This window comes from Trachurus trachurus, assembly GCF_905171665.1.
Source record: "Trachurus trachurus genome assembly, chromosome: 23".
In the NCBI taxonomy this organism is placed as follows: Eukaryota; Metazoa; Chordata; class Actinopteri; order Carangiformes; family Carangidae; genus Trachurus; species Trachurus trachurus.
Genome location: NC_139912.1, coordinates 6,059,052 through 6,082,118, shown reverse-complemented (window position 1 = coordinate 6,082,118; position 23,067 = coordinate 6,059,052). Strand labels below are relative to the sequence as shown.

Sequence of the window (23,067 nt, the reverse complement as noted above, 5' to 3'; positions counted from 1 at the left end):
AGCGACTTCAGTGAAAGCTGTTGTTCTTCCCTCACTCGTCGTCTTCAGAAGAAAGAGACGACTGCGAGTGTGTGTCACAGTACACACACACACACACACACACACACAGATGACTCATTATTTTTGTTTTCTATTGAAGAAAGAAAAAAAAATCAAGAATAAATTTTGTTTTTTTTGTTGTTTTTCTTTTTTATACCTTCTATGGATGAATCCACCTGCTGATTTGTGCTGCTGCTGTTGTTACTGAGCAGACACAGACCAGCTCCAATAATTACTTATTGCTGTGTCATCATGTGAAATACAACATTTAATAAAAATCCTAATTATAGGAAATTGTAAAAGTGGATCTTTTTTTGGGTGGGTGGAAACTTTGTGTGTTGATACAAAACATCATCACATATTTTTCTGTTCATGACTTGTTCAACTTGTTCTTTCTGTTGGTTTTCTTTCTTTTCTTTTTTTAAACCTTCTATTTTAAAAATCAGCTGCACTTAATATTTTTCAATAAATTTAGACCAGTTTCTCATCTTTGCTTTGAGCTCAGAATAAACGAACCAGTGCTGTTTCCATTTGGTTTGGGTATGTTGCAGCAACTAGTGAAGCTACCCCGTTAGCCAGTTAGCTTAGCTTAGTTTCGCTTAGCTTAGCACAAGGACTGGAAACGGGGAAATGACTGGCCAGATATAACAAAACACGTCTCACACATTGAATAATATTAATATGTGAAAACCAAACTGTAAAGAAGACCATGGCCGTATCTTCTTTAACTTTAGCTACTGATTATAGGCTAATGACACGCAGGGGCCTTCTGAACATAAGAAAAAACTATATTTTACATAGAATAAATTAGAAAAACTGAACAAAATAAAGTTTTTCAGATGTCTGGATGACATATTTCTGGTGAATGTTCATTATTTTAAGGGGAAAAAGGTTTGTCATGCTGCGAGATAAGAATATATATATCGCTGCCACCAAATAGCCAGTTAGCTTAGCTTTGCCAGAGCGGTGGAAACAGGTCAACAGCCAGCCTGGATGTGACTGAGGGGAACAAAAGATGTGTTTCCTTGAAAAAAAAAGAAAAAAAGCTGAACAACAGTGAGCTCCTCTCAGTGAGCGGACTTAGATGCCATAGCAGTAATGACAGCTTGTTTACTTCCCCAGAATCTCCTGTAATCGAAAGCTTTTCTGAGCTGCACTCATCACAAGATGACCTTGTTCACTGGAAACTACAGTGATCAGTGTCTTCTTCCAGCAGGAGACACAATAACATGTGGTTGTGTGAAGGCACCAATCTGCTCCATGGACAAAAAAACCCTGCAAAAATATGTCCTTTTTTTCTTTTTCCCATTAAATGTAGCAAAAAAAAAAAAAAAAACTTAAAAAACAATCGGTTCCTGTTGTGACCTGCGTGTGTTGTGGAAACGTTACTCCATCCTTGAAGTATGACAGACAGGTCTGGAGCTGACGTCGAGTAGCTATGCACACTTCCTGCATGCATAAAAATCACATATACATACATTTGGTGCACACGCGCTGTCAGATCGCTGACAAATCTGGAGCTGGGGAGTGATGGGAGGAGATGGAGAGATGAGGGGAGGCTGGCTGGCAGAGCGGCAACAAGCTGTGCTGTTGCTGTTGTTGTTTTTTTGTTTTTTTCCCCCCTCCCTCCTTCTCTCCCTACGCCATCGTTCGCTCTCATCCCCGTCATCACTTCTCTGAGCACCGTACAGGGAGAGATTCATCACATAAACCACCGCCTCTTCCCTCCTCCATCCTTTTGTTTTTATGAAAAAAATGGCAGCCTTTCAACTGCCTCTGCCCCAAACCAACATGGCTGCCAGTCGCCTGCTGCCAACACCACCGGTGCCCTTTTTCTCCAATTTGGCGGCAATCCAGATGCAGCTTTTTCACGCCGATTGCATCTCTCCCTGTTAGGGCCTTGGATTTTTTTTTTTTGGAAGGGAGCGATAGAGCGAGCAAGCAAAGGGAGCGAAGGGAGGAAGAGAAGTGCCTGTTAGGGCCTTGGTTTTGGAAAGGAGAGGTTAGAGCGAGCGCGGGGAGGGGAAGAGCGCCAATACAAACATTGTTCCGCCGGCTTTTTACAAGCCAGGAGAGTGGGGAAGTTAATAAGCAGGTATTGGTTTTTAACTGCGGCCCGTTTATTGCTTTGCCCTCGAGCGTGCTGGAGTGCTCTACTCCACCTTTTTCCTGTCCATCTGCCCATCACCTCTGCTAACCTCGCGCTCAATTTCTCCCTCTCTACGTCTGCCCTGCTTTTGTCTTTGACTTCCTCGCCTCGCTTGGCAATTAATTCAGCATCCTCATCATCTGTGTGTTTTTTTTTGTGACTTCTTCTCTCATGCCAGTATATATAAAAAAAAAAAGCCAAATAGCCCTTCAATGATCTATCATAATGCCACTATTGATTCAGTGTACTTTATTTATTGCGTGGGTTTTAAACTCACATCCGTCAGTCAATACCCACTGTTATTAAAAAAATCGGACACAGGCCAGTCCGAGTGTGTCGTCTTGTCCGGCTCTGATGAATATGACACAGTTTAATTAGGCTTTTATTGTGCTGCTGATCAATGTTGTCTATGTTTCAATGGACAGTTTTAATTTCACCTCGTCTCTGAAGCTTTTTTTTTTGCACGCTGCCAAGAACAAAAATGAGTTTACTGGAGTCCATTTCTCCCAGTAAAAACATTTAATCTCACAGCTGGTTGTTTTATCGTTTCATTTTCCTCATACAATTTAGAGCATCAATAACAGAGAGAAAACTGTTCGACGGCCATTATTATGAAAGGTCAATATGATAAACGACTGTCTTTTTTGGTTAAAGCTCTGATTTTACCACATTTCCTCCACTTCTGAGACCAAATCTCCGCCTTTGCCTGCTACTACAATCCAAATTTATTGGTACTTGACTTAAAAAAAACATAACAAGCGGGGATGCTGCAGGAGAGAGAAGCTGGTGAGGAGGAGGAGGAGAAGGAGGAGGAGGGATGACCAGACAGAGCAGGAGAAAGGGAGGGTGTTATGGTGTAGAAGAAGGCGATTTCATGTTCCTATAATCCTGAAACTGCTGCAGTATGTGTCCTCCCCAGGGCTGTTTCACACCTCCAACAAGGGATAAGTGACTAACTCTCACTGTGCAGGAAGACAGACCAAATTTAACGTACTTATTCCACGAGCAATTAACACGGTGACACTATGCAAAACAACAAGCTTGACTCCAAAATCGGGAATACGAGCGCAAATCCCACGTAACGGCCCTTGTGGGGATTCGCGGCACATCCGCCCCGTCCTGCGCCCCCAGGAGGGCCATCCACCCGATCCAACTAACAGAAGCGAGCGAGCGAGTGCAACCGCTCAACTGATGAGACTCCAGTTAGCCGCCGCCGCAGCCAAGGAGCTAGAGAGGAGAGGAGAGGAGGCAGCCAATAGCCCGAGCACAAGGGATCTGGGGGCCTCTTAATATCCACCCAGGGCTGAAGGAGCGAGAGTGTGAGCGAGCTCCGGCCTACTTCCTCTATCGCTCTCCTGGGCTACAGGAGCAGAACAATAGCTGAGGATGGAGCACACGGCATGAAAGGCAACGCCACAGCTTCAACACAGGTCTTTGTAGCACAGGCAGCAACGATAAGACAAGCAGAAAGACACGTGCAAGCAGACAAACACTTATCTCTAGCTTCTGATTTGGTATATTTATATTACAGTATGGTAAATATATATGAAAAACCATGTTGATGTGTCCTAGTGCAATGAAAAGACACGATCAAGACAAAAGTTAGCCCTCAGGAAAAGACACTTGTTTAAGAAACAATGACTCTAAGTGAAGCATCTCGCTATCGGAAACTCTCTCTCTCTCAGCATTATCCTGTACGGCTACGATAGTCAAAACACTGCAGGGTTTATCCCGACACTATGGGGCTGATGCAGCGGCAGTCACCAACACAAGGCCAAATGCTATAGGCTACATCCCCTGTGCTTGTGCTCCGGGGAAGATAATGATCAAATGCCTCACAATTCACAAGAAACACACACCAGTGAGAGCTGGATTAGGTCCTGATGTTAGCTCAGTCTTGGTAAAGCTAGCTTGGGTTGGCACGACTTGGCGCTATGCAGATAGTCTCTTCTTTTAGGTGATCTATGTTATGCCATGTGGAGCTATAGCTACATGGTTGTTATGATATGCTATGTGTAGCCAGTTAGTATAAAGGTAGCTATATTATGCTATGTGAACCTGGCTGCCAGTCCTTGTAGCTACTCCTTTGGCTTGGTGTCCATTAGCAGTAGGCTAGCTGCTAGTAGCCTTACCGACGAAGCTAGCCAAAGTTGGACTATTAAGCTAATCACTTGTGTTAGCACTCAAGAGACAGTGAAGCTTTCTGGGGCTACATGGATCCACACTAATACAATTTTATCACAAAATAGCTTTTTTTTTTAGCAGACATGACCAGTTGGTGTAACAGGAAGCAGATTGTGGCGGTAAAATACAGAATCTAACAGCACAATATAGCTAGTCACCATTTCAGGAGCTTGAAAACTCACAGCAATCTAGATCTCAGGTGGAAATGTAGCAAAAGCCTGGATATAAGTGAGAGTGATGCTACATGAACCTATTTAATAGAGGTGTGAGCTCCACCTTGATCCCAAATTAGCATTATGATATTAAGGCTTTTATTCTGTGAGAGACAGCGAGATACTGTTCACATAAGAGTGTTAAAAAGAGAAGTGCATTTGTTTACAATATAACCATACACGGTGCCTTTCACATGAACTTTTTATTTCACAAACTCACTCTGACAGTCGCTTGCTCACCTGCTCACACTGGTCACTCACACGCTTGAAAATGTTCTGTGACAGCAGCAGTGCAACACACACACACACACACTGCTGTACAAACCAGTGTAGGCTGCACACACACACACACAGACACAGACACACACAGGTGGGGCGGGGCCGCCTGAGGGTGCTGCTGTAAGTGTGTGATTAGAGGAGAAAGTAGGCAGAGGAGAAAGGAGGACACACACTCACCCCTGTTAAGGTCTTTATGTTATGCAGTGCATTCTGGGCTTCAAGGGCAGCTTTCCTTGTATAAAACGTGACAAAACAGCAGCCTGGGGAGAGAGAGAGAGACAGAGAGAAGAGGATGAGCATAAGGAGCAACAAAGAGCATTTTCTCTATTCATCTGCTTGGCATCACCTGTCGACACTGGCAAACGCTGAGTGAATGTTAAGGACGAAACATCCTAGCTGAGGGGAAGAGAATGCTTTTGGATTCGTTTCAATGCTGATGACTTGAGCCTCGAGGAAGTAAGTGTGTGTGTGTGTCTGTCTGTGCACATGCACGACACACACACACACACACACACACACACACACACACACACACACACACACACACACACATACACAGATACACACAACCAAAGCGACAGAACAAAAGGCACAGAAACAGAGGAGGTGATAGAAGAAGAAAAAACAAAAACAGGGTTGCCTCTTCATTAATCCCTCAATAATCTGCCAACAGTTTCTTACTCACTCACTCATTCACTAAAGAAAAAATGTTTATTTATTTATTGGTCACACTCACACTCACTCATTCGATTATTGATTTGCAGGTTTAAAAAAAAAAACATCAGCGTGAAAACCTGAGTGCAACATCTACGTGTCATAGGAATTCATTCTGCAGGAATAACGTGTTTTTATTGACCGACCAGGATAACCTTTTCACTAATGCACCACTTTACGATTCTAAAGGTCTAAATACAGTCAAAGGCTGCATGACTCTAACATCAGTACCACTAAACTTCCACATATGTAGTTTGACTCAGCTCTGATCCTTTCTACAGAACCATTCATAAAAAAAAGTTGCAAGAGGGCGAGTGTAAACACAACAAGGCTGTGAAGCTGTTTTTGTGCAGTCCCTACCTCTTATTAGCAACCTGAACTTTTTAAATAGAAGCAAAAAAGCTTTAAAAAAAAATCATGACTGGTCTATTAACTGATGCATTTAATGTTGTAAAATGCCTTGAGCTTAGGAATACATTCACAAAAACCCTGGCAGACTTCAGGACGAGGGGAAGAGGAAGTGCTAAAACGCAGTTAATTCCTGGGTTTTAAGAGTCCATTGAAAAGTCACTAAATGCTGTTAAAATAAGAGCAGAGCATATTAAAACTTGGCTCGTTCCCTATCTTTGAACTGAATTGCTGCTGAAATCTCCAGCTTTTTTCCCAGCGGCTCAAATTGGTTCTGTGCTGCGTTCAATGCCACGAATTTCTCTGATTGGCTGGAGCAAAATAGCAGTTACCTCCCAACTGGAAAATAAGTAATAATGAAGTGAAAGCTGAACTAACCTTGACCTGTGACCTGTTAATCAAAGCTTAATGAGTTTCTTAGTCCCTCAATCACTCGCTCACACACTGTATAGTGCACTTGAATGCATGTGCATACATAATCAGTGCAGTGTAGGAAGTAGAGAGGGAGCTAAGGAGAGATGTGGTTTTGCCTGTTCATTAATCTGTGTGTAATCCCTGCAGAGCGGCATGAACACACTGCAGTTGTAGGCCGTTCTCAGTCAGCACGAAAAACCTGCACAGTCAGGCAAAAAGAAACCCCCCCCAAAAAAACAGCAAGAGGACATTTAGGCCAGACAAAGAGGTGCGACTCTTCGGCTTCTTCCTCATAAACACAGCAGCCGGTCTTTGATTTATGTCAAACATGGCGGGGTTTGGAGAGTTCTCCCTCAGCGAGGAGTCTTGTTGTTGTGTTTATGTCCCGGTAACGCTGCTGACACCGTTATCCCACGGCCACGGGGAAAGTTAAAATACCAAACCGCTGAGAAAGGGATCAGAAAAGAAAGACACAAGACACAAGCCCTGCTGTAAAACATAATAAAACCTGTGGTGAGCCTGTGTCAAGTGGAGGAACAAATACGAAGCCCCCGATGCATCGAGATCACTGAACACCTCGGGTTTAAGGGACTTCCAGGCCAATATACCAGCAGAGAAACAGAGAAACAGAGATATTGTCTCTTCACCGAAACGCAACATGAACAAACCTCTTTTTTTGGAGCATCGAAGGTATAAAATAAATACTTTTTACGGAGATATTGCACAGTATCAACTCTAAATAGTAGATGCTACAGTTGTAAGTAAAACTGTAAACTGTTCATCGCTCCTTTGTGAATTTACCTGACGAGAGTTAGCTTAGCTTAGCATGTAGCAGCCGTAGCAGCTAAATAAACACCACCCTCTGGTTTGGAGTGGTGGTTAAGCTGTTGACTGAAACTATGTTTGAGGTGACTGATAATATGATTTTAATGGACACCTGCTGCTTAATTACAAGTGTGTGTTTTTTCTGTGGCCACAGTGTAAACACGCCACTTCACAATCCAGAGGGTGTAAAAAGTCGTTCACAGATTAAAGAGCGGCCAAAAAAAAACAATCACAGGCTCTGTCAGATGATCTTTTTTTTTTTTTTGCATGAATCATCCGCTATATATGTACAGTACGGCAAACTGAATGTAAATGTTGTGTGTTTGTTTTGGTTAGGGTTGCAAAGGGGTGGAAAATTTCCAGGAAATTTCCGGAAATTTTCCAGAAACTTTCCATGGGAAGTTAAGATGGGGAATTTTGGAAATATTCCAAATTGGAAACTTTCCATGGGAATTTATGGGAATTATGGAAATGTATGGGAATTATTGGGAATTTATGGGAATTAACTGGAAATTGGGGGTAATTAATTTAGACAAACTGGATCATATCCAAACATAAATGTAAATATTTTGTTTTGTCATACGCAGACATCCATGCAAAATAATATAATTAAAAAACATGACATTTCAACAGATTTATTTTGTGAGTAGAACTTTATCAAGTTTTAATTCTTGTATGAACAATCAATTATTTTACTGAACCACAAAAACATGAATGTTGAGTAAAATTTTACTCACCCTCACCAATCAATTTTGTAAATTTCGGATTTATTCCCGTTTATTCCCATATTCCCATTAATTCCCATATATTCCCGTTAATTCCCATATATTCCCGTTAATTCCCATATATTCCCATTAATCCCCATGGCAAATTTCCAACTTTGAAAATTCCTGGAATTTTGCAACCCTAGTTTTGGTTTTATTTCATTATTAACATTATTTATTCTATTCTCTTTTCTTATGCTAATTTTAAAGTCTCTTTTTATTTATCGTTGCACCGTCTGGTTTGGTATTTAAATTTTCGTTGTACACGTGACAATGAGAATAAAGGATATTCTATTCCGTCAAGCCACAGGTGAGGCTCCTTCCGGTTGCTGCAGGTTCATATGTTTGGACCTTCTGCCTCCAGCTCTGCACATCTGTTCGTTTTGCCGTGTGTTTATTTGTCCAGAGATGAGTCTGGAGCGCACCATTGTTTACATCTGCTTCGTCGTGCGCGCACCTCCCCATCCATTGTGTTTATGACACAGATCAACTCGGTGTGAATGACGCAGACGGACGGAGCGGACGGAGATGGACGGACGGAGCGGTTGTGGTTGTGTTGTTTGTGTTGTTTGTGTGTCTGTAGCTATCGCAGACAGTCAGCCCTGATGACACTTTGCCCTGCAGTGCATCTTAGTGAAATCCAACAGTGAGCATCTGGAGCGGGTTTAGCATCCGAATCCCAGAGTCCCTTTGATGAGGCTGGGAGCGTAATGGATCTGAATTCCTGCGGTGTCCTCTGGGTGCCAGGCCTGTTGAATAGTTGGCCCTTAGCCTGGCGTCAGCGACGTGATTGGTGTTTGTGATTCAGCCGGTGCAGCGGCTGTGTATTAGCAGGGATAACTCTCGGCTTAGTGTTTTCTTCCACAACCTCCGGCGTTTATGGCAGCTCGAGGGGGGCGAAGGTGGGCGGGTATAGTCACTTCACTAAAGCCTAAGCCCCCCCCTCCACCCACCCCTCCGCCTCTGATTTTTACAGTATCAATTTACCACCGAGGGATTCGCACCAGCCCTCCGCCAGTTAAAGGCACGGAGATAAGAGCGGATATTAGTCATTAGACCGACAGACTTTCACTACATGTAGGTCACCAAACTGATACCACACATGACTGAGTGGTAATGTGTGTGTGCGGGGGGTTGTGTGAGGAGGGGGGCTTCCTCTCTACTTCATCTTTACTCTCCATTATTATCATAAAAACTGGAGTAGGAATATGGAAGTGAAATTATTGGCCATGAAAGTGCGTTCAAGAATCTAAATAGTGAAGAATATTCTTTTTTTATTTTGCTTTAATGAAATGCGTGTCCTCAAAAACTAAAAAAATCTATATTTCTATTGATACCCCATCTTCAGTATCAATTCTTTGGATCATTGGGAGGATTTACATTCTTCAGCTCTCTCTTTCACTCTTTAAAAACTCTCTGGAGATAATAATCGTTGTCAGTGAATGAAACAAGGCTGCGTTTCTATCATGACCTCTTTGAATTCATAGTAAATTTGTTAAATTTGTCCAGAAAGTGAAAAATGAAGCAGAGCAGGGAGATGAACAAGCAGCCCTCTCTCTGACGGCCATATGAACACAACATAATATATATTTACAGATGCAGATGCAGATACATTTGCATGACTGCTGCTGCCGAAGCTCAAAAGTTTGGAAAAACTTAACTACAGCCTCTTTACTTTACAAACCTCCTGCAGCTTCACTATCAGCTGATAGAGATAAAACTTAGTCTGCTGACGCGACAGAACGGAGCAGCACAGCGAACTGACTAAACTTTCCTGCCCCGGAAAGTTGAAACAGAAACCGGGAGGCAGAGTGAGTGAGAGAGACGTGTCAATCAAGCACAGCCTGTACACAACCAACCACACAGTGCTGAGAAGTGATGACACCACAATACAAAACATTAAAAAAAGAAGAACTATGAAATGTCTGTTACTACGCAGAGTGATGCTGCACTGAAGTCCTCAACACAGGCTAAGACCAGTGCAGTTAAAGAGGAACAACGCATCATTTTTAACTTAACTTTGCTCCATTTCTACCTAAACTAAACAGCTTTAGAGTTATTATGATGGCTAAATAAATGGTAAATGCCCCGTAAGATGTAATCTCTTGTTTATGACAGATAAGGCTACACAAATACACACGTAGTAACATGGTAGATGATAAATAACGTTATCCACCACTCCATGGATTGATTTCTGACCGGCTTTGTTGAAAACAAATGCACATGGAGGAGAGGAGGGTTAGAGACACAGAGGAGGAGAGACCGAACTTGTATAGTTCCCCTTTAAGAGTAGATTAGTCGTTAAATTTCAACTCTGATCCGTTGAAAAATGAACAAAATACTGATTTTCCCTCGTGCTTTATTCATATGCATCAAATATCAAGAGGGAAAAAAAAGTCATGCACTGACCCTTTAAGTCTTTGCTTTGACTGTAAATGTGCGTGTCAGCCCTGCCCTGCTCTTCACTTCACTCCAGGATTTCCATGTGAGGCACGTTAACTTTTAACTGTGGTTATTATATTTCCTGCATGCTCGGCTCGCTGCACGGAGGAGACACGGAGCTTCTTAGCATTGGCCCAGTATTGTACATTATAATTCCTCCCATCATCATCCAATCCAACTGCACCTGTGTTCGAGCCCCAGCCCCTCGTGTGCGATTAGCAATTCCAATAGCACTGTATGAGGGTTAGCTGCTAGCCAGTGCAGCAGTGAATTATGATTCTTTTTTTTCTTCTTATGCATATCTGTATATATGGGAGGGTTAGCTTTTGGTGTTAGCATTAGTGATTCTGACGGCATTTAATGTGCAGGGGGGAGTGGGAGTGGGAGGGGGAGGGGGGGGGTTGGCTGTAAAGCACTGTGTTACTGTGTGTGTGTGTGTGTGTGTGTGTGTGTGTGTTGTGATTCCCATGGTGTAGCCGGGGCCTGGGAGCCATGCGGCGTGTGGCGGATCGTCCCAGGTGGTGAGCTGTCAAGATGAGGATCAAAGAGCAGAGGAGTGGACCTCACACACACACACACACACACACACACACACCTACACACACACAGACACACACACATGCATAGATAGATAGACATTCCCTGCAGTGTTCCAGTTCCACCTGTTTAAGAGTCAGCACACTCGCGCCTCACACACACACGCATACACACAAAGCTAGAAAGCTACCGAGAGCACACATATTATTTTAAGTGTATGTTTGCATGTGTGCGCCCAAGTCACAGACAAACATACGTGTACGACAACCTTGAACAGGTGAAGAAAAAAGACCCACCGACCCACCGACCGACCGACCGAGCGGCATAAATCAGCTCAGCTCCCCTCCGTCTATTTGTATGTACGTACGTGTGTCTTTTCTCTCGCAGCACAAACATTTACCTGAAGGCCGAGAGGGCTCAGAACAGGGAGGCGCTCTGCTTGTGCTGTTGAAGAGGGACACTGAAAAACACACACCAGAGACGCACGCACACAAACACACACCACACCATCGGATGGAGGGGAGGAAATCTATTAGACGCTAAGTAAGAAGAAGTAAGAAAGAGTGGGGAGTGGGAGACAGGAGGAGGAGGAGGAGGAGGAGGAGGGATGTGGGGAAGAAGGGCAGAGTGTTTGCGAGATACAAAAAAAAAAAAAAAGAAGAGGAGGAGGAGGAGGAGGAGGAGGAGGAGGAGGAGGAGGAGGAGGAGGAGGAGGAGAGGCTGTGAGCAGAATAGCGAGCAGAGGAGGGAGATGCCTGTTCATAAATGCTTTATGGCTGCTGAAGGGGGCCTTTGACTGAGTGAAGACCCCGCAGCCCCCCGGCTCTGTCAACACATCTACCCCCTCTAACCACAGGTCGACCCCCAGCCTGGTGGTGGAGAGAGGAGGAGGAGGAGGAGGAGGAGAGAGAAAGGTGTGTTCAGGCTCTAGTATCTAGGATTTCAGGTGGATTCTGCCTTTTTATTTCAAACCGTGTTGTTCCAGTCTGACGACCGCTCCCTCTACTACTTGACTTGTCTTTGTACGTTTAATTCGTTCTGGTAATTTTTCAGTGTAAAGCTTTAATTTAAACGAGGACGTCTGGATGCCTCCCCTGCCACTGAATAGGTGGGTGGGTCATGTTAGTTTAAGCAGCAGCTAATCTACTTAAAAAGACTTTCCATTAGTCTGGCTTTCAGAGCGCTGACCCGCCCTGGTCTCATCCAGACACGTCACATCTTACTGGCTTTCTTTCTTTCTTTGTTTGTTGTGATTTTCACTTTCATTATGAGTTGAAATCCAAAAAACACCTTAAACTGCAAGAAACTGATTTTCTGGTGGATTGAGTCGTCTGCTGATCAGAAGGTTTGGCGGTTCGATCCCCAGCTCCTTCAGTCGCCAAGTTAAAGTGTCTGTGGGTGAAATGTGTCGTCCATCTACAGCAGGGGTGTCCAAACATTTTGCAAAGAGGGTCAAATTGAGTGAGGTGAAAATGTATAAGGGCCGACCATTCAGCCTGACATCCTTTGAACCATTAATGTTAAATGCAAATGACCTATTTAATACTTTTTTTTTTATTGCAAATGGCATTCTTTTCATTTCTTCATATAGAATATAAATAAATCTAAACAAGTTTTTACCAAAATCACTCTGCTTTTCATATTTGAAGACCACATAGAATGAAGAAAAAGTCTAAACTTTCAGGAAGCATAAACATACTGTATCTGGGTTCATTTGAAACATTGCATATTATATTTTATATTATATTATGTTTTAGAAATGGGCTGGAAAGGGTCAAGGGTCGCGCGGTTAGAGTGCGGCCACAGGTCGGCTGCCATCTTCTGGTGAAATATAAAATAGCTTTTTTATTGTACGTGTTTTCGGGGCCGCATATTATCGATTTTATGACAGAGGCTGCAGGGCCGGACTTTGGACATGCCTGATCTACAGGCAAGAAACTGACTTCCATGATTTGTTAACTTTGCAAGAATAAAAAGAAGTATTCTTTTTTAAACAATATTTAACACCCACTGACCGGTCGGGTCCTGGACGGAGGTTAAGGGGTTATTAAGTTTTAATACATATTTAACAGTTTCTCTCTTAAAACATGTAAACTGTTTGCAAACTTGTGCAAGATTTTCAACAACTTTGCCCTGTGCCGACTCCCAGATGAGCCCTCTGTCTTTTCCTGCGTTTGCAAACGATTTGGTGCCGAGGACCTTTTTTATCCGCTCTCATATTGATTTATCTGACTAATATTTACAGACTGTGGGAGAACAAATGTCCAGTAATTCGGAAAAAAGAAAAAGAAAAAAGTCTGGGTGGAGAAACAAACATTGTTTTTTTTTTTTGTTTTTTTTTTATCTTGTTCATCGTCTCTTGACCACAAAGATTTATCTCGTTTGTGTTCAAAACCTGCGGGCTGGAAAACTGTGTTGGTTGAATCAGCACAGAGAGGGAGAGAGAAAGAGAGGGGGAGAGAGAGAGAGGGAGGGGTAAAAAGGGCAGGTGGAGGTGTAGAGGGAGTGAAAGGGGGAATGCCCTGCAGTCCAGCAGCAGAGTGGAAGTATGGTTTATTAAAAGGAGGGGGGAGGGGATAGTGTGTATCACTGAGCTTCACCCGGAGGCCTTCCACCTGCGGCCGGCTGCAGCTTTCACTCCGACTCCCTCCATCTTTTCTCCCTCCATCACTCCCTTCTTCCTTTCTCCTTTTTCCCTTTTCCTTTCCCCCCCGCCACACTTCCTCTGACCCCTGGGGTTCCACTCAGCCACTGACCCACATTAACTACACTCTGGAGCAATTACCGCTCACACAGGCCTCTGGGTGGCTCAGGATACACACAGTACCACCACCACCTCCCTCTATTTCTTACATCCACCTCCTCCTCCTCCTCCTCCTCTCCTCCACTTCCACCACCCTCTGTCTAACTGTTCCCTTTTCTGCAGCTGTAAAAATGCCCCTTAATGTGTATAATTTATGTGTGTCAAAGAGCCGCTGAGTGACAGCAGCAGGGATGGGGAAGAGGAGGAGGAGGGAAGAGGGAGGAGGAGGAGAAAAAAGAAATGACAGAGAACACATTTTGAGTTTGACAGCGCAATAAAGAAACAGATTGTCAGATGGAAAAATAGGGAGAGGATGAGTGGATGGCTTCAAACAATGCCGCCTCTCTGACGGGCGTTTGGCTGATGTTCTAATCCTGTTAACGCAGGAACCGGTCCAGCTCGCAGCACTTCGCAAATCTATACAATCCACTGGTTATACTGTGGTGGAAAAAAAACAAAAAAAAAAACAAAAAAAAAACACCAATGTCACCCCCCAATACTACTGCCTCCTCCTCCTCCTCTTCCTCCCTTCTCCCTCCCTCGCTGCGAAAACAACAAGAGCACTTTCCGGAAATCAAAGCCTCTTTCTGGCTGACCCTGAAGTGCTCGCAGAGAAGAAAGAAAAAAAATCCAGCTCTGCAACTTCGCTTAAAACCAAGCAACTCTCTCTGTCGCTGAGGCATGCACAAGTATAAACACACACACACACACACACACACACACAGACACAATCTCCCATTAAAATCCACCTGCAGCTGCTCTCTAATTGGGCCTGGGTAGCCGTCTAAAAAAAAAAAAAAAAAGAAAAAGAAAAAAAAAAAGCTAACGTCTAGTTAAGGCGATATAATTGGCCGCTCTGCTTTAGGAAAGAATGAAATAAATCAGCCCCTCCATCGCAGGTCGGCCTCCGTCTCAACTGAATCCATTAGAGCAGATAATTGTCTTGGACGGCGGAGGAGCGTTCGCCCGGCGTTACCACAGCTGAGAGAGAGGATACAGTCGGCTCGCACTTAGAAAATAAAAACTATGTCTATGTGCCTGTTGGATGGGTGTTGGTGTCTCTGGGATGTGACAACAACAGCAGCCGGAGCAGTGATCAGCAGCCGGAAATCATGATGCTGTGATCAGCTGGAAACCCCCTCCCACCCAAATCTACACTTTTTATTCCCTCAACAATGTGACATTTCAGGATGGAGATAAAAAAAACACAAAAAAACAAAACAATACTGGATGTAAAAAAAAAGAAAAAAAGAAAATCTATTTCACATGTCCGGGTCGAACACTTATCAAGTAAGAACATCAGTTCTCAGGAGCCGGGATCGATCCTAATTTTTTGTTTTCATGTGTTTCATGCGAACAAAAAGCTTGTTGTTGTTATCGTCAAGGTGGAAATCTGCAGTCGACATCCTTTGTGTCTTTATCTTTTGGTACTAAACTGTGTAAGCGGCTCCTGAGCTTCCCCCAGAGGTCAGCTGTCAATCACAACGTGTTGTCGCCTCTTAGACCATTAGTCCACACGGAGACGCAAACAGATGCAACCAGATGCTTGTCTGTGTGTGTTTGGGCCTCATCCTCCACACCTGAACAGCGTCTTCGGTCCTAACGAAAACGGACAGAGTTTTTCAAAGACACCTTTTCCAAACGGCTTGTTCTGTGTTTACATGTGGAGAAGGAAAAGAGAAGGAGAGACACCGCTGAGCTCTGGACGCTGGGTAGCATGTTGCTGCTGGAGAAGCAGGTCCATGGAGCTGATTGGTTCATTCCTATCACATGACATGCGGTACGCTCGCTGCATGTGTGTGTGTACAGCAGTGGTTCAACACAACCTTATTTGGCTCGAGACCCCATTTTGACATGACAAATTTCATTAATCAAGCTGCGCCAGCTCAGATTTTATATGTTGCATTTTATTTGAACTCGATTTATATTCGAGAAAGTGAAAGTGTAGAACACAGTTGTTTAAGATTGCCTCTGGTGTTAGTTTAAAAATTCTTTTTTATCAGTCTTTTAAAAATTTTCATAAATTACTAGACATTTCTGGCGACCCCATTTGAATTCCAGGCGACCCCACGTGGGGTCCCGACCCCAAGGTTGAAAAACACTGCATTACGGTGTTGATTTTTTGGAGCGCGCTTGATGAACGTCTACATAGACAGTGTGATGGAAGTCATGGGAATAGTAAAGCAAAGGTCAGACCGAAGTTCTTCTATGCTATGCTTCGATTGTGTTTTTAAAAGCTGAAATGATATCACCGCCTGTGTGGCATGAAGTGTGCAGAGTTTTTATTGCATTTTTGTGTTTAGAGATTCTTTTGTGGATGTGGCTTTTAAACTCTGTTTGCAAAAGTACCCACGTACAAGGTTTGACTTTCTGTCTTTGTCTCTGTGCAGCCCTGCTGTTTGGGCTGGAGGTTGAATCGCTCAGTGGAAAGACGAAAATGAAGATTTATCTACACAAATGTGTCACAGATTGTTGTTGGTCTGAGCCGGAGCTGAGTGATGAACTGCAGTCCAGTGTCTGTGGTCTATACAAAGATGTGTCTGCCATTGACAATCATCATGTTTCTTCAATGAAAGAAATCCGATGAAATAGTCGACTTCAAGGTTAAGTTAATTTTTTTTTTTATTGAGGAAAAGCTCATGTGAGGTTATCTGGTCATGTTTTTTATTTCTCCCAACATTATAACTTTACATTTTGGCCATTTTTGAATAGATTACTATTCATTTTACCTAATGGATAAAAACAAAATTTCACCATGAGTATGGTGAACATTTTTACTCAAAGTTTTACTCAAAGTTTCAAAGACAACATTATTAAAACCATACATACTGTAGCCATTTGCAGTGGAGTATAAACACCAGAAGCTGCAGAGGAGAAGTGTTTGTTGTTGATTGGACGAGGACACAGTTTGGACCTGAAGACACTGCTGAAGGTTTTTTAGTCAGAAGATAAATCAACACTGAGGCGAGTTTGGCCTTTGTGTAACTTGCCGCTCTGACAGGTCACTTTATCTGATGGTAGAATCACATTTGGCCTGCACTCTGTTAATAATATCAGTTTTTCATTCAGTTCAATTTCCACACCATTAAAGTCCCTCATGGCTCCTGCTTTGTTTTTTTATTTTATTTTATTATTATATCTGGAATTATTTCTGGGCCACAGAGATTTTTGTGCAGGATACAACCTCCTAATGAAGACATTAAGCTTATTTGTGTGTGTGTGTGTATGAATATTTAGTGTGTATCATTGAGATAAATGACGTAGTGCAGCCCTCCCCTGCCAAAACACAGACACGACACCGCCACAGAACCCGGTGGTGTTTTAGCAAAAGGACCGTTTTCTGTTTACCCCTCTGGCTCTGGTTGTCTCCTTCTCCCTTTATCTCTCCCTCCATCTCCATCTCCATCTCTTTTTCAGCACAAAAAAAACGCCAAATTGCTCCATTTCTCACTCCTCCTCCCCCTCCTCCTCCGCTCATCCACTCATCTGGTTATTAACTCCAAACACATTAAACCAACAGTAGTGCCACGATATTCCCCAGACCGTCCTAGTCAGCATAAACACAAACACACACACAGACACACACACATCACTGGATGCACACACCTGGGTCAAATTGCAAAATGGATTCTGCATAACACACAAAAATGGCAGATTTTAATGTTTCGGGGCCAAAAAAACCAACAAATCCGGGAACATACTAAAGGAAACCAGGCCGATTCTACAATTATTCTCTGCCATTGATTAAGTTTTGGGTTCTAACAAACCCAAACTGGCTCAAAATGGTCATTTATTTAAAGTATTTGCCATATGGATTTTTGGAGGCTAATATGATACTTGGATTACTAATAGTTTTATTTATTCACGCCGGAAATATTCAGAAAACGACGAGTGTTTGCTCGAGGAATTTTATTCTTGTCAGGCTGAAGAAGCCTCTCGAGCAGCACTCAGGACGGTCATGTGACGCCATGATGATGACAATAATAAAACAGAAAGGATTACACTGATCCAGAGATATCCACTTTCTGTGTGTGTGTGTGTGTGTGTGTGAGACGTGCAGAGCTATGTCTCCATCAGGCAGCCAGAGCGTTAAGTCCGAGGGCTTTATCTGTAGTGTCCTGTAATTAATCATTCATTTTTTTTATTCATAACTGTCCTAGACCGCTATCTGTCTGCTGCTCTTATATAGCCTAACAGTAGTATAGCCTATGACTAAACTGGGATTTAAGTTAATGTGTGTTGGACAATGAGACTGTGCAGCTAGAAACAGAGCTAGTTTAGCATTAGCATTAGCTCTCCTGTGTCTCATTGCATTGCATTGTTATAAAGTGTTAACATCTGAAAGCCTTTAAAATGATTCTATTTTGATGAATCATTGTTTCCTTTAGATGCTGTTAGAGAACAATAACTCAACTGAATTAAATCACCACATAAAGAAACGTACGCAACAAAAACAACAACAACAAAACTTTAATTTACCGAGCCTTCACGCTGCCAAAAATGTGTTTTCAAGCTCTTCATATCTGAACATTTATGGGCTGCTCGTTTCTTTTAGGAGCGATTCTTGTACTTGCCAAATTTCCGCTGTCAATTAATGTTTACCATGTTGCGCTGTTTTTTTTTTTTGTCTTTCTTGTTGTTGTTGGTGTTTTTTTGGACCAGCAGTTTCTGGAGTGTCAGCTAATGAGGATCCAAACAGAGAAGTTGTTGTTGGAGCCATGGGACTCTGATTTTATTATTTTATTATTATTTTTTTTTTTATGTAGTCTCTATGGGACTAAAAACAAAAAAGTCATTTAAATCCAAACTGCTATTTTATGAAAGTTTATAGAAAGTGCCTGAGGGTCGCCACTGGGGCATCAGGAGTGGGCTCATTTACCCTAAATGGCTGATATCCTTTTCAAACAACTCTGTGGCTAATTTAAAACACACACACACACACACACACACACACACACACTGGGGGAAAAGAGAGGTGGGCCGTAGTTTTCCCCAATAACACCGGTGAAATTACCGTCGGCTCGATTCCAAGGAGGCCGCTGCGGATGCCCTCGAGTTAAGCGAGTGCAGATGAGGCCGGGCGGCTTTTTTTTTTTTTCTTCTCTTTTCTTAAGGACCAGAAAACACAACAACAAGCCTGAGAATAACAAGGCCGGTAAGAGCCCAATCAAACGCTGCATTTCCTCCGACACCACTCCACCACCTCGCTGCACAGCAGGAGAATGATAACCTCCCTGGTCCTGTTCCTCCAACAGCCAATCAGGTGGCAATTTACATCCAGCGAGAGTTACAACAACTATATATGGCCAGAACTTTGACGTAAAGGAAAGGTAGGAGTGGAGGATCTGACAAAAAAGAGAAAAAAGTCCATAATCTATAATCTGCATCCTGGTTCTGCTCTGATTTTATTCTGATAGTCCTAAACAGGAAGTTATGATCCATAACTCTTTTTTTAGGACCCATTTGGACTCAAAGTCCTGACTTCTGTTTTCAAACTGTGCCACAACTAAAAGTCAAGACCACCTAACCCAAGACTGAGTCAAGACCAATCTTGCACAACACTAATGAATGTATGGATGAGGTCTTAAATGTAAAGATTATGACTCCACCCTCTCGGGCTGCAGCTGAACATCGTGGTTCTTGCTCTGCTCAGCTGGAGAACATGGAGGTCAATGAACAAATTCCACAAAACAGAACAAGAACTTTTTTGACTTTTTGAAGTTAAATCAAATCCCCCTAACGTCCTGTGCCTAAAAAAAGTTTGTCCACGACCAGGGCCGTTGCTAGGAATTCTGGGGCCCCTGAAAGAATAATAAAGTGGGCCCCTGCCCCCTGACTTTTCCACTTTTTTTTCTTAGACTACTGTATGTATTATCATTTTTTATTTAGCCTACTTTGTTTTGATGCTAATGCAGCATTACTATACGAGTATTAGTCAGGGTCTTATCCAGAATAATTCAGTCATACAAAGATTAGACTACTGGGGTTTTTTGTGGGCCCCACTGGGTGCTGGGCCCCTAGAATTATCATCACCTTTCTCCCCTGTCGACGGCCCTGTCCATGACATGAGATCCTCAGATCGGCCACGTCCGAGCCGCCATTTGTGCCAAATTTGATGAAAAGGTCTCAAGGCTTCCCTGAGATACTGGAGTCACCAGGAAGGGATGAAAACATGAGGCAGGAAAATGAAACACACAGGAAGAGCCCGAAGGAGGCGGTAGGTGGTTGCGTTTTTTTTTATATATCTGATGCACAAATGGCAGTGAGTGATACTCTGGACTCATAAGCCACGAAAAAACATCTCGCTTTAAGGGAGGAGGGGGGTTAAGATGGAGCAGAAGATTTGAGGTGAGCTCTTTTACTCAGAAGCAGCAGAGAGAGAGGAGGGAGAAAGAGACGGGAGAGGAGAGAAGGAGTCATCTCAAGGCTATAAGAACACACAGACACAAAACCCGTGACAAGTGTGTTGGTGTGCAAAAATGAGTTGATTTGGGTCTTGGCAGAGCGCTGTCTCCAGGCTTTCATAAGCTCGAATGACTCAGTGGTAACGAGAGGAGGAAGCCAGAAAAAGAGAGAGGGAGAGGGAGGAAAAAGGAAAAAGAGAGAAGAAATAAAAACAGATGCAGACGGCGATGGGGTGCACAGGTGCAGAGAGGTGAAGGACACCAGACCCTGTGGCCACTGAAAATTAAATTCTCTTTCAAAACATGATCTCAGCAGCTTGTCAGCACGTAGTATATGTGTCACCTCATCTGCCACCACTGAGAAAGGAATGTAGGTACTGTAGATTTTTCTTTTTTATTATAAAGCCACATCCACATTCAGCTCATCTGCATCATCAGCCCATATGTTTATAGTCTGTGTGACTTCATCCCTGCTGGATCATGATATAATCTGTCAGAACAGATCAGGGTGATCAGCGGCTCCGTTGCAGCTTCCACAACAACAAAGAGAGCACAAAAACCAAACCAAACCAAATCAAACCAGTGCTCCTAATTTTGGAGCTCGAGCTGTTTTACATCCTGCTGACATGCAGTAACCATGGCGATCCGCCGGTGCCCACGGGCGGTTTCCCCACTTTACCCAGTTGGTAAAACAGTGGAACAAGCTGTTTCTGCAAATACAACACATCAATCAATGCACAAACCTGTCAATAATTCCCACACGTGTGCAACTGACCAGCAACTTTTACTTTGGTCCCAACAACAACAACAAAACATCCAACGCTAGAGACCTTATTTTGTTACTACAGGGAGTAATGGAGGGTTTGTGTTAAAGCTCCATACAGTATAAAGGTAGATGTTTGTGTTAAAGCTCCATACAGTATAAACTAGATGTCCATGTGTAGTGTGATTATAAAGCAGCTCTAGGTTCTATATTAATACTGTGAAAGCATCAAAGCCTCAGTCCACAGAGAAATGCACACAGCCTGTATTCAGAAACTGAGCCTTAAAACCAGCCGTCAGGACTTCCTGTCACTTTGTGATGTCACAACAAAGCAGCCACTCAAAGCCCCGCCTCTCACCTGGAACTAAACATCCATCCAACACTTTGCAGGATTTGTTTTCTCCGGGTGTTTTATTCAGAAATCTGCTCTTTTTTTCATTGGATCGCTCAGAAAACACTCAGCCAATCAGAAGAGAGGCTCAGAGCCTCCTCTTTTCTGATTGGCTGACACTGAGCACCAGATCTAAGCCTGAAAACTACAACTGAGATGGTTTTTCCTACTTAAAACCACACATACTGTATATCTGCTTATGCAAATCCAAACTTAAAATAAAATTGGGACATGCTACGGAAAAAGTCAACGCCGATTTAAATCACACGTTGATATTTTCAGTTTTTCAGCACTAACCAGAACCACAATGTTACCCCAGGGGTAATTAAGTGTTCTGGTAGCTTAAACCACACCACTCATGGGACACCAGGACGTGAACCGTGTCTCTGGTGTTTGAGTATTTAGCTTCATCCACCTGGACCTCCTCCTCCTCCTCCTCCTCCTCCTCCTCCTCCTCCTCCTCCTCCTCCTCCTCCTCCTCCTCCTCCTCATTAAGACTTCTGTGCAGCCTCAGACTGTCACGCTCTCTGGACTGGAATAAAGCACTGAGTGGATGTAATCCAGGCGCCGGCTGCATTTTCTCCAAAAATGTATCCGACAAAGCAAATTAGCAGCATTTAAATGTAATTTTTGTGGAATATGGGATTTCGCTGTGTGGATGAATTGAACATCACCAGGTGACAGATACAATGAAGGCACAAATTGGACCCCCGAAAGAAAAAAAAAGGCAGATAAATCCTTAATTCAGCTCAGTTTTTTTTTCTGGCAGATGAGTGTTTACGAGTTTTATCCGCTTCATCCCCACTGATTCACATTTTTGCTTCGTCTGACATTTGCAGAACTTCTCTTTAGATTTGCTTTACAGTTGGATGGAAATGCCGCCGTCTCTCCCTCCCCGCCGTCCTTCTCCGTTCCCTCTCTTTACTTTCCTCCTCCCACTCTCCATGTCTCATCAGGAGTGTCATCAGCCCCCACTCCGGTTGATGCCTGTTAATATGGCAGCGCTATTGTCTGCCCGTTCATTGCCACTGTCTCTATTGTTTGCTCTCACACTTGACAAATTCATCAAAGGAAAAGAGAAAAAGGGGAACGGGAGAAAATAGCTGCAAATCATGCGGTTTCGCACAATTGACTGTGTAAGTCTGGCAGGTCGAGTCTTTGTCTTCAAATGGTGCACGAAATGTGTGTTTGCTTTTGTAATTCTGCACATATATCATTTGTTCTGCCATTAACTAGGTGGGAAGGCCCCGCTCAGCCCGCTGAGCACCGTCTGCCTCCGTGTCTGAGCGACTGGATCTGGGTTCACGGGAGTGTGTTTATTGCGTTGGCACGTCGGGGTGTTTATGTGTGCGCGTGTGTGTGCGTGTGTGCACGGCGGCAAATGTAAATGCGAGTGTTGAGTGTTTGAACCCTTCACTGGAGTGAAATGAGCAACAACACAGTGGAATAAAAGCAAAGCAAAGCGTGCATTTAACAGGCACGTTCACAGCTTTAAGACTTGTATGCATTCAGGTCAAAGAGGAAAGAGAGAAGAGAAAATAAGAGGACGGAGAATAAAGAATGAAGAAATGTGGGGGGAAAATTAGGGATGTAGTGAATCCAGGATTTGGTTTTGGATTTGGACGAATTTTCGACCGAACCGAACCCTACACACGACGATGTAACGACGCCACCTACGATTACACGAAGTTTTACAGTCGAACAATATTCGGCCCTCACTGAATGACAATGTTCAAAGC

At 43.3% G+C, this 23,067-nt stretch overlaps 1 protein-coding gene across 1 annotated transcript in view; it reads right to left on the bottom strand.

The window, feature by feature from the left end:
* Positions 1-23,067, bottom strand: part of celf2 (cugbp, Elav-like family member 2) — a 228,946-nt gene that overhangs the window by 66,167 nt on the left and 139,712 nt on the right. Inside the window, exon 4 of the mRNA XM_084000051.1 lies at positions 5,041-5,123. Coding sequence (XP_083856177.1) covers positions 5,041-5,123 — 83 coding nt within the window. The remainder of the gene's footprint in view (positions 1-5,040; positions 5,124-23,067) is intronic.